This window comes from Cuculus canorus, chromosome 3 (assembly GCF_017976375.1).
Source record: "Cuculus canorus isolate bCucCan1 chromosome 3, bCucCan1.pri, whole genome shotgun sequence".
NCBI lineage: Eukaryota > Metazoa > Chordata > Aves > Cuculiformes > Cuculidae > Cuculus > Cuculus canorus.
This window is the reverse complement of record NC_071403.1, coordinates 122,365,885-122,378,239: the sequence shown is the minus strand read 5'-3', so window position 1 is coordinate 122,378,239 and position 12,355 is coordinate 122,365,885. Positions and strand designations below refer to the sequence as shown.

Here is a 12,355-nt window from a genome sequence, read left to right as displayed (position 1 = left end):
TTACCATCTTCAACACGGCCACTGCTGTGACTGGTGTCCTATGCACAGCCCTGGAGAAAATGAAGTGCAGTGCTCCAGTGAAACCATGACATGATGTTAGTATTGCTGACAGCAACGGTGTGATCTGAGGTCTTTACTCAGTGCACTGCATTTACTTTAATCCTTCTCGTATGAGATAGACATTCCCTTTACTGCTTTACTAAAGAAATAAACTGGGACCTCCCTTCTACTCACAGTCTCTCTGGTAGAAGGTTGGATCCCTTTGGGTTTTCCTTCTTTCCAAGCACTCTGAAGAAGCTTGTAATTTCTTTTGAAGGCTTTGAACAGCAAGCTTCCCACCTAGGAGAGGTGATCCAAGTTAAATATTTTAAAATAGAAATTGATATTGAACTCTCGAGTAGACACTGATAGAGCAATACAACAGCCTGAGCTTTTAAGATACCTTGGGATATCTAGAAGCTCTCCAGTTAGAGCTAATGGTGGTCTTGAAGGCTGTCTGTACCTTTCTAACATAGCAAGTGAGGTCAGAGGATATCCACAAGGTCTAAGATGACATGAAGCACTTTATGCTTGTGTAGCCAAATCCTCCTGATGAGATTCAGTGTGTGGATTCAGATACGTAACTGTACAGTTTTGTCTACCTATGATCTAAGGCTCTAAGCCCCCTAAGTTAATATTTAGTTCAGCTCCTGCATGTACCCTTAAATCAATGCAGTTATGATGTTGTAAGGAAAGTGTTAGGAAGAGGAAGATCGGACCCTGGACAGCTGGACAAGGCTTGGTATGACATGTCCTTCTGGAGCACTCCACACTTCTGCTATAAAGCATGTTACTTTTCTCTTCTCCAGGGTCCCACAATGTTAGTTTCTCTGTGTTTAACAAAGGAAAGTAAGTAAAAAAACTTTCTCTTTTTTTTTTTCTGTGGCTTTACATGGGGATACAGCTGCATTCAAGGCCAGGATAAGCGTATGATGCTTTTACTGGATCTGGTGTTTTGTTGCTTAGAAATGACATTTTGTTGTCCCAAGGCCATCGTCAGATAGGGAATGAAAAGGGGAGGATGTTCCTCACCTGAACCGTCTCTACTTTGGGTTTTTAGTACTTCTAACTGCAGTACCCAAAGCACAAGTCATCTGTTAAACCTAGCTGAAAAAATCCTTTTGCCTCACTTGTAACTTTTCATCCAAATGGGAAAGTATTTCACCATAAAAGGGGGTGAAAATAGGTTTTGACAGTGTCAAATCAATACTTTACAATGGGACGGGAGTTTTGGCCATGTAATGCAGTCTCTTAAATCAATGCCTCAATGTGGTGGTGAAAGATGGTGTTGGTCCTTGTAGAAATGTTATAAGTGTTCCGTTCTTCCTCTGAAGAGCGAGTGTCCAGCTCTGCCAAAAGGTCTACTTTATCTGAAATGGCCAAGAATCATTCAGGCACGTTCTCTCTCCTGCAGGTCAGCAGTACACAGAGGTGCTTGGCTTGTCAGTGCCAGACAGGAGCTCTTCTTGTACCAGACACATTCAGGTATTGCACTGACCCACCTCACTGCTTGCGCTGCCTTTTGGCACTCCCCATGTGGTCTAAGGAAAGACCTCTTCCCGTTGCCCTTCCCAAGGACCTAATCCTCTTCTGTCCTCGTTTTGGGTGTGCCATTCCTCTGCTCTGTACTTTACACAAACAGCTGCAGATCAAACACTTCAACAGATTTATGTGGGGCTATAGCCTGCATCCCCAGTGAGTTACCGTTCCTCTCAGGCAGGGATGTGTTTGAACTGATTTGGACAATTTGACTTGAGATAGCCAGCCAGAGAGGGGCAGTATGGCAGGATTTGGGATAAAGGTGCTTTATTATTATTTGTGTTCCTGTCACAACAGTTATAGGCTTGAAATGTTGCATCTAGAGAAACTTTCCTCCCTTAGATCACACTATTTAGTGAAGTTGAGATTTTAGAAATGCAGACTACAGGAGGACAAGGTACATCACGCATCAGCCACAAGGAGGAGATGATGCTCGACCCATCCGGGAACTGACTTCTGGATGCATTCTGAATAGCAGGTTACTGCACTATTGGCTTAAAAAAAAAAGTGCTTTAACAATAACCCTCATGTGATGTTTCCAGATATATTTTAGACAGCAGACAACGAAATCCTGAGCACCTGCTCAAGATCATGGTCATGGACAAAGTTCCAAGATTCAACAGGGCCATGTGCCCAACAGCCAGAGCAGAAGTAGGGGATCAGGGACTGCAGAGCACTGGACAGCATTTGACCTCAGAGGTTCCATAAAGCTGAAAGATCACTTGATTCACCTGCATGGGTCCCCAGCAAGGTCCCATCAAGTTTTTGCTATTAAATTGCCTGACATTAATGTAATGCTCCAGTTCCTTATTGGATGTATCTAACATGCTTCGTTCAAGAGGTAACCAAAAAAAACCCAACCCCAAATTTAGCTGGTACTGTGTTCTGCCTGCTGTTATGGCATACTGCTCGTTTCACCTATAAATTCAAAATCCTTTGTCAAAGGAGTGTAACGTTCTGTCCTTATTTACAAACTGAGGCTCAGCAGAATGAAATACCCATTCATCAAGTTGGCTCTTGGCAGTGTACCAGCAGAAACATCTGCCAGATTTATCCAGTGGATTGGACTGTGCTAGTTAGCAGTTAATAATGTAAAAGTAAAGTTTAAATATGAGATGAATTAACAAAAAAACTGCAGATATAAACCACTGTCCCTCATCTTATTTATCTGTCTTTTTTTTGGAACTATACAAGTGCAATTGGGTGGTTAAACTAGGATTTCTGAATGCGAAGGAAATAAATGTTATCAAAGAGAAAAATAGGTTTCCATGAATATATCAGAAAATCCCGGGATGTTCTTGTGATCATGATGTGGTTCTTGTGGATACTTGGATGTTCATCTCTCTCCATTCGTCCCTGAAACCCAAGGGACAATTGCAAAGTGTGGTAACTTCTAAACCTATAGGCTAAATTAAGGAGTGGGTCAGGAAAGATCAAAGGGATTAAAACAGTTTTAATGCCACCCTCTTTTTTCGAAGTTCCTCAGCAGCACGGAATATACCACTCCGCAGTGTGAGCATGACAGATGCAGTCACTGCTAAGTAACAGCCCAAGCATTACAGTGTTTCTCCTGTCACGCAGCCAAGTTATCCATGTTGTTCATTCCTGGTGTAATCCATGTGGCTGCCCAAACCTCTGAGGAGGATCAGTGAGATGCCAGTTTCATTCACAGGAGCCTGCTCTGGCTGGAGACAGTGCAAGTGTGCTGCTGGCTTGAACAGAAATAGGGCAGGGATTAACCTTTCCAACCCTCATTTTCCAATTCCTCTTTTCTTTCCTCTGTAGAGATAACCTCTGTGTTCCCGGCCGGCGGGAGTCTTGGAGGAGGCACTGATCTCACAGTCACGGGGGATTTCTTTGAGGTGCCGGTGCAGATCACAGCTGCAGGTAAGAGAAGTGCGAGAACTATGTTTTTTCCAATGTGGCCGTGGCCCTGACCGCAAGGGACAGCTGACGTTTATGGTTGTGAGCGTGGGAGCTGCAGGACTTGCCATCGGGAAGGTCCAGTTATTCTGACTGAGCATGAATCGCTCTGCTTGCTTGGTAGCACAAGCCCAGGTGATAAATAAGTTGCTGACCCCTTTTGGAAACACAGTCGGCTCATGCTGCAGCTCCGCTGTGTTTCCAAGTCTCACAAGGCACGTTTGTCTCCTCTTCCTGCTGCCAGGTGTACCCTGCAGAGTCAAACAAGTCTCTCCCTGGGAAATCAGATGCACCACTGAGCCTGCTGGCAGTGGCAGAAGGCTTGATGTCTCCCAGCCAGGTATGGCATTCAAATCACTGAAGGTCCAAACAAGCAAGAACGTGTGTGGAAACTGAGGGCAAAAATCACTTAGCAGTGAGTGCAGTGAAGAAACAGGGCTTTCCAAAATGCTGTCTGCTTCAAGATCAAGCCAGTTTCTCTAGGTTTGATAGAGAGGAGAGCCACGGAAATGAACAGAAGGATGGAACACCTCCATGAGGAAAAGAGGGAGCTGGGGTTCAGCCTGGAGAAGAGAAGAGAAGGCTCTGAAGAGACCTTATTGTGGCCTTTCAGCACTTAGAGGGGACTTAAAAGAAATGTGGGGCACACATTTTGGCCTGTTGTAATAATAGGTCAAAGGGTAATGGCTTTAAACTAAAAGAGAGGGGATTCAGACTAGATATAAGGAAGAAACTTTTTGCAGTGAGGGTGGTAAGGTCCTGACTCGGGTTGCCCAGGGAGGTGGTGGAGTCCCCATCCCCGGAAACATTCATGGTCAGGCTGGATGGAGCTCTGAGCAACCTGATGTGGTTGAAGGTGTCTCTGCTCCTGCAGGGGGGTGGACTGGTTGTACTTTGTCTCTTTCCACCCAAACTGTTGTATGTTTGTGTAGCGAGGGAAGGCAAGGTGCAGAGCTCAGCCCACGGCTTACAGCTGGGCAATGCCGGGAGGTCATCCTGGCAGGGAGGGCTGTGGAAAAAGAGGAAAGAAATATGAATGCTAATTAGAGGAAGAATAGCTGAGCTAGAGCTACTGCAGATGTTTGAGCTCTCCACCTTTACCTGCAAGAGCAGACATGTTAGCTGGGTTAGATGCTCTGCTCTCTGTACGTTTGTTCTTTGTGCTGGAGGATTTCAAGGTAGAACAAACTCCCTAAAGTGAGATCTGTGTTCTGTCTTGGGCTGCAAAAAAGATGCACAAGCAGAGCCAATTTGTTATTAAAATTTCCTGTTCTGGCCTACTTCCTTACACCTGATTCTAGCATTGGCTCTGGGATTTCTGTTGGCCGCTACTGAGAATGCTTTTATTTTAACTTTGCAGGAAACAGAGGGCTTCTCTTTGAAGTCTGGGACGACTCCTCTGATCTGACAGAAGCAGGTCCTGGATATAGATGGCAGTTTGTACCGAATGCCAGTTCCCCAGTAAGATTTCTGTCTGGGGCAAAGAAGTCCTTCAGGTACTTGATCTTAAAAAGAGACAAAGCCATGGCAATCACCTTTAGCAGTGTAAGGTGTAGCAATAACACCTGACAGCTCTTTATAGCAGAGCCTGACTCTATATAGCTCCTATAAATCAAAGCAAACCCTCTGCTCTGAGGTACTTTTGAAGCTCAAAATATGCAGTGAAGTATTTTATTTTTCTTTTTTGCCTTCACTCAGTATTTCTGCTCTACCTGGCTTAGATGTGCTGAAATGCCACAGAAGAAATTGCTGTGGAGGTAGAAGGAGCTCTGATTAGGGGCTGTCTTGGGCCGGAGTTCTGGTCAGGTGTGGAGGGACAGACCCTCAGCTGATGTTGGCAGCTACAGCGCAGGTGGAGATAATGGAAACAAATGGGTTTGCCCTAAGCTGCAAAAACATCTGCACTGTGCTGGTGCCCATTGCCTCTTCAGATGCACCCTTGAAAAGCTGTGCAATAGGCATGTGTGTTCTCAACCCTCTATCGCTTCTCTGTTTTCCTCAGTTGATCTTGTGTGTGATTTTGAGCCTTTGCCTGCCTCTTCAGACTTTGCTTAATAAATGCACAAAAATGCGACCAATGACAAGACCTTATTTATTTTCATGGAACTGTGTTTTTTCCTTTTTGAAAGCTTCTGTAAAGCATAAACAATATTTAATGGGAAAATGGGTCATTTTGAGGTTCCTTCAGTTTAAAATCTGAGGGGTTTTATAACTTGGTCTCGCCCTCTTCCTTGTCACTTGTTGGATGTGTGAAGGTGGGGGGTGAGGCTAGGCTTTTTTACGCAGTAATTCTTTGTTCTGCTTTTGCTTAGCTCCAGGCTTCGTGGATTTTTTGTGGCTCCTCAGACCAACAATTACACCTTCTGGATTCAGGCAGATGGTCAGGCATCTCTCTACTTAAGTTTATCCCAAGATCCAGAACATAAGGTATTGCTCTTGGTAGAAAACAAATGAGGTCAGGATAGGAAATGGCTTTGAGATATGGTTTTAAGGTCATAACAAGTGGAAATTCACTTAGAGACATGGTTTAGTGGGTATGTTGGTGTTGTCTACATGGTTGGACTTGATCTTGGAGGTCTTTTCCAACCCTAACAGTTCTGTGAAATTCCCCAGTGTGAATTGAATTCTTGGCCCTTGTTGTGAATCTGTTGCAGAGTGAAATTTGTGTGGCTGTATTTCATGTCTTAGAATGGCCCTATCAGCCACTCGGCTCATGAAAAACTCGCTCTCGCAACTAGAGTCTTTGAATGTCTTTTCAGAAAACCTTGTTAGTTCAGCACATCACCAACTCTAAGAACTGTACAAAGGGACCTGGAGGCTTTGTCTGGCTTCCTCCCTTTACCTCCTTTATTGCCTGTTGAATTTTTTGCCCTCTGAAAACATTGATCCATTCCTTTGTAAAGCTGAGAGGATGCTATAAATGAAGATGATATTTTTCTCTGGGCTGTCCTTAAGCTTTGTAACTGAAACAGTGCTAGAAGTAATGTAAATGAATTTTTACTGATAAAGTAGTGTTACTGGTAGTGCTAATGGTAACACACTGCATCTCAGAAGGCTGTAGACATAGTTCTTATTTTGTTTGGAGGACATGAGACATAGAAATGAAGTCTTCTATGAAAAGCTGCATGGGGAACTTATTTGGCTTAGGGTCAGCCATATGGACTGTCGTCTTTATGGTACTAAGCCCTAAACTAAAGATCTTTTGTGATGATGGCATTTTCCTGTGGAATAGTAAGGAACGTCAGCCATCAGCCTGCTGCTATCAGCTATAAGCACCTCTGGGTTTTTTTTTTTGACCCATGGTATTGGGCAAACTCTCTTGGGGCTGGAGAAATGTTTCTAACCGATTTCTGTGGTTGGTCTGGGCACAGGTGAGAATAGCTTCTCTCCCTGCCGGAAGTTCAGGGTGGTTTGAGAACTGGGTGAAGAACTGGAGTGAGCACTGGCAGCCAAAATCCCAGAAATTTGAGTTAATTGCTGGCTCCAGGTACTACCTGGAAGCGCTGCATCATGGGAAGGCACCCAGCAATGGGATGAGAATTGGAGTCCAGATACATAACACCTGGCTGAACCCCCACGTGGTGAACAACTACTACATCGAGAGACATGAAATTTGGGCTCGTGCCTTGCAGCTTCCAGAAGTGCAGGTCAGTGGTGCTCTGCTTAGCCCTGGGAGCTGGATTAGCCCTGATTGAATTGCCATGGTTGACAGCAAATCCTAGTTGTAAAAGCCTTGACCATGCTAGACACGAGTGTATTCCTGTTTTGTTTTAACCTGGTGAAGTAGTTAATGAGTAGTGTTTTGAGCTGAAGATGCTTATGGATTTCTGACGTGTTGGTGGGCACATGCAAACCTTATGGTAGCATTATAATCCGCTCATGTGTTAAAGGATAAGCAATGGTGACTCCTCTAAGATTGTATCTCAGTCTTTAATACCTCACCTCATTACTTGATACTGATTAACACAGGCTTGGAGTAGTTATTTCTCCTTGTTATAGACAGCATACTTGGTGTATTTTATCTGGTCAGCCCTATTGGATGATAGAAATTTTCAGCTTAATGAAGTGCTTGGTGATAAGGGAAATCTGCCCTAGTGGTTAGATCCCACGGCTGCAGGTCAGGAGCTTTAGGGACTATGTGTGGCTGTCAGCATATCTGCGCAGGTCATGTATCCCTTGGACTCCTGTTAATTTAAGAACAGGAATCAAAGGCTTGTGTCAGGACAGACCATGGGGAGGACAAGAGCAGGTCGAGAGTAGCTGAAGGGACACCTGATTTGCAGAGGCTTAAATCAAAATGCTGGCTGTAAAATCGTCAGGAGGTGATCTGTACACAGGTTTGAAGCATGTGCATCGCATGCAGGCTGTATCTGGTTTCATTTGTTTATTTGCTGCTTTGCTTGCCAGATGTTGACAGTGTCTGGTACGGGGTGGTTCAGTATCTCCTGGAATAACACATTGCGTAGGATGATCCCCACAAATGCTACGGCTCACCAGGTAGGCATCATTAACCACAGACCTCCAGCTCTTTGTTGGGAGCGTAACTGATGGAGTGGTGGTAGCGTTGGGCCCAGAAACTGAGATCAATTTTACGTGATACAGGGGTGACTTTTGTTACTGGGAGTGTCTCGCAGAGGGACTTTTTGGAGGATTGACACCCAGATACAATATAAGCACATTGCAGCATCTCATCTTGGCCTATCAGGTCTGCAACAGAGTGTGGTATCCTCATGCACCGGACCCTTGGACTTCTAAGACCAGATGTGTAACATACAGCTCTTGCTTTGGGCAGCAGTAGTTCTGATCGCTGTCAGAACTGCTCGGGGTATTAGCTCCGTGGCTGTCATTAGACATCTAGACAACACAGCTGGTGGAGCCTGGAGGGGCATGCAGGTGCCCAGGTGGTGATAGAGCTTGTGGAAGAAATCTGTACCTTTCTGAGGAAGTTCCTAGATGCCAAAGGATGCCTCTTCTTCCCCTGGTGGGTATTAGACCTGGAAGTTTATTCTCTGAGCTGAATTTTGTCCTCTACCAGTTGACTACCTGCTCAGTCAGAGCTACCTTGCTGCTGCTTCCTAGCTGACAAAAAACACAGTGACTTGCGTGTTGAAGCTCTCTGCTGAGATGGTCCAGACACTGCTGTATTGTGACTACTTTTCTCTTTCTTATTTTTTCAAAGGTGCAAACAGCTATAGAGGAACTCCTTTCAATAGGATGTGAAATGGAGCCAACCTCTGCTAAAATCCTTTTCCACAACGGCTTTGAGACACCAGGTAGTGATCTTCTGTGACAAATAAGCAGTGTTTACTGTGAGAGTTCATTTCCTTTTATGAAACGAATGTACTTCAAACTTTTAATAGGAGTAAATTTACACTTTCAATGGGTTTAAGTCCATACATTTGTTTCTCAGCTGTTTGCTGTTTATATGGATTCTAATAGGGGAGTTTATGGAACAGGATGAGTTTTGTTTATTTAATTCTTCAGCAACTCTCCCTTTCCCGCCATTACAGGGACACTCCCTGGGCACTGCTAATCTACTACATTCATAATTTATTCCACTGAAGACTTAAACAGGTCCAACATCCATTGTGCAAGAAACCACAGCCGCCTCCTTGCATGCCATGGTGTTTTGCTGTGTGCTTTCTTTTTAAAAAGCCTCTTCTATTAACTTAATTTGGCAGCCTCCGTTAGTCTGACTGGAAGAAGAGGTGTATTGCCAGTACTTCTTGATGGAAGAAAGTCTCATGCACTAGGAACAGAAGAAATCTTTCTATCCTTGATAGACCAATGAAAGAAACATCCTTAAAGAGAAGGTGGATTCACTGTTACATACATAAATTTTCAGCTTTGCCAGAGTTTTCTGGAAAGGAAGGGTGGATTTGGCCAGATGCTCTGACTAAAGCCAGTGCTAATTCCCAGGAGGTTTTATGCTCAGCACAGTAATCTACTGGTTCCTCCTGTCTTTCAGCACTCTTAATCTAGGGAACCATTCCCCTGCAGGTGTTCACCAATTATCTGCACAGAATACTGAAGAGAAGAACTGTTTGACAAATTCTGGATGCCCGATTCCTGTATTTTAATTAATCTCTTGACTGTACTGGTGTCTTCTGAGTTCAAGCCTCTTATCTCTTCTTCTTTTTTTTTTTTTAATCCCTCTCAGATATGAAGGACTTTGTCACCACTGGACACCGGGGCAGTGGTACAGAGCCTTTCTGTGGGAGGTTCAGCATCAGCAGACCAAGCCAGCTTGTGAAAACTTCCTCATCAGCTCTACCAAGATATGATCTTACTGAGTACACTCATGTAAGTTGCTGCTCTTGATGAGCAGATTGCCCCGGGGAGTGAATACTCGGAGTTAAATCAGGATTAGAAAATCAAGGAGTCTAAACAGATTTCTAGATCCACAAAGGTTTGTGTCTTTAGACCATGCTTGTGGAAGGAGCAGAGTGTCTTTTGCTGACTGGGTGGACGACAATATGAGATCCCCGGCATGTGGATGTTGTTTAACACATCTGTCTGCTCTCTGCTCCTGGGGGTGCAGCCCCTGCTGAGGGGAAGGTGAGATGGTGTCAGGAAAATACAGATGAGGTAGGAATGATTGATCTTTGACAAAAGCAAAAGCTATTATACATTCTGGCTAACTTTGAACCGCTCATCTTCTACACCTTTTACTAGGAATAAGGTCTTGATTTCAAGATGCTTTCTTTGCTACCTGATGGAAGGCAAAAAACTCAGCATTAAAGGGAGAGGGACTGTCCCCAAATATTCCTGCAGTTCTCCCAGATGCCTTCCAGTTCCCCTTCACAGACCTTTTCCAGTTCCATTTCCTCACCTGACACCCACCCTGAACCTTACGAAGCTCTCGGACTCCTCCAGTCTCCTTTCCTTCCTCCCAAATACTTGAAATCCTTGTTGGTCAGCTGTTTTCCCCCAAAACTTCACTTAAGCCTAAGGGTCTTTTCAGGCTATGTGGCAGCACACAGGATGCTAGCACGCCATCTCCTCTAGGTATTATTCAGGCCGATATTAAGGGGATGGCTTTAATGCTGACATTGAATAAAATTTTTCCCTACTACTGTTAAACAGGATATAATACCTACCATGGACACTACTCGCAAATCACCTATTGTGATTTATGAAAGTGTTTTTCCCTATTTTTTCAGGTGTGTTTTGCACATAAAGGCCATATGAGCAATATCCTTCATATCTTGTTGTCCTACACCAATGCCTCTTTATATTCAGTGAAGAGGAACCTCACCTGCCTGTGGGATTTCAATGAAACTGTCTCTGAAAGGTATCCAAACAGTTACAATTTGCAGAGATGACTATTTCCACAGTGAGAAGGTGTACTAGGAAAACTGGAACTAAATTCTCACTTGTATAGGAACAAATTGTCAGTTAAGGTAAGCTGACACATCCTCTGTCCCTGCAAAGGCGTTCCTGCAGCAGATTTCAGTTTTTTTTGAGGACTCTACTAAGTAAAACTGCATGAAGTTTAACAAGAGCAACTGCAGGGCTCTGCGCTGCGGACGGGGCAACCCTGGCTGCCCACACAGCCCGGGGAGCGAGAGGCTGGAGAGCAGCCCTGCGGAAACCAATCTGGGGTTCTGGTTGAGCCCAGCTGACCATGAGCCAGCAGTGCCCTGGCAGCCCAGAGGGGTAACCGTGTCCTGGGTGCATCCAGCAGGGCATCTCCAGCTGGGCAAGGGAGGGAATTGTCCTGCTCTGCTGTGCACTGGGGTGGCACCTCGAGTACCGTGTGCAGTTTTGGGTGCCACAGTGTGTAGAAAGGATCTAAAGCTACTGGAGAGTGTCCAGGGGAGGCCACAAAGGTGGTGAAAGGCTTAGAGGAGCAGCTGTGTGAGGAGTGGCTGAATTCTCCTGGCTGAACAGACCAAGTGAAGAGGAGGCTGAGGGGATCCTCCATTGCAGTTCGCCTCTCAAGGGGAGAAGGAGCACGTGCATCACAGTGCTGAGCCTGACAATATTCCAGAAACATTTGGCAAACGCCCTCGGAGACACTGTGTGAACGTTGGGGTGTCCTGTGCAGGGGCAGGGGTTGGACTGGGTGAGCCTTGTTGGGCCTCTTCCACCTCGGGGCATCCCATGATCCTTGTTCTATGCACTATCACATCATAGCGATGCACAGACGGAGGGTTTGGTCAGTCTCTGCTAAGCGTGTCACAAGGTTTCCGAAGACATCGGTTTGAGGGTTTCTTTGCAGAAAATCCAGATTGTTGACAATGAGACAGATTGATTGATTCCGCCCCTCCCGGGTAGTTTATGCTTTTTGGTGCACCAAGGTTGAAAGTTGGCGTAGTCTTTGATTTTTCTTTATTTCACTTAAAATCCTCAGGTGGGATTAGTGTTAGAAGTTAATGTTCGTGTTAATTTCGCCTTAGAAACAAAGGGGCAGGCAGCTTTAAAACATCAGGAAGAACTTAGAGAAGTGGATTTGGGAGCTTGGTTATTTGTAAGGTCGTGAGAGGTGTGTGTGTGCGTGCCTGGAAATGAGAGGAGGGGGCTGGAGTATGTTTCTACGTGGTGGGAAGAGCTGAGAGCTTTGGGGGGGGGGGGGGGGGGGGGGTGTGTGGCCCAGGAGCTGAGCGCGGGGCTCGCCGAGCTGAGGCCGCCGCAGCTACAGAGCCGCAGTCCCTTCCCTGTCCCACTCCTGCAATTAAAGGACATCTGAGCGGAGAGATAAAGCTTTGTTTTTCACTGAGGGGAACCGAGCAGAGACACTTAAGGGGTGATTACGAGCCATTAAGCGGGTTTGTTGTGTGTCAGCAACAACAGTGCCTGATGTTACCCAGAAACCTCGCAAAGCCCTTCAAAAGCGATTGCTCGGCTCTGG

General features: G+C 45.3%; 1 protein-coding gene across 1 annotated transcript in view; it reads left to right on the top strand.

The window, feature by feature from the left end:
• PKHD1 (PKHD1 ciliary IPT domain containing fibrocystin/polyductin) overlaps positions 1-12,355 on the top strand; it is a 254,042-nt gene that overhangs the window by 12,059 nt on the left and 229,628 nt on the right. Inside the window, exons 10-20 of the mRNA XM_054063619.1 lie at positions 849-888; positions 1,454-1,524; positions 3,364-3,465; positions 3,746-3,841; positions 4,862-4,997; positions 5,814-5,928; positions 6,873-7,148; positions 7,909-7,998; positions 8,681-8,774; positions 9,662-9,804; positions 10,665-10,795. Of these exons, the coding sequence (XP_053919594.1) occupies positions 849-888; positions 1,454-1,524; positions 3,364-3,465; positions 3,746-3,841; positions 4,862-4,997; positions 5,814-5,928; positions 6,873-7,148; positions 7,909-7,998; positions 8,681-8,774; positions 9,662-9,804; positions 10,665-10,795 (1,294 nt within the window). The remainder of the gene's footprint in view (positions 1-848; positions 889-1,453; positions 1,525-3,363; positions 3,466-3,745; positions 3,842-4,861; positions 4,998-5,813; positions 5,929-6,872; positions 7,149-7,908; positions 7,999-8,680; positions 8,775-9,661; positions 9,805-10,664; positions 10,796-12,355) is intronic.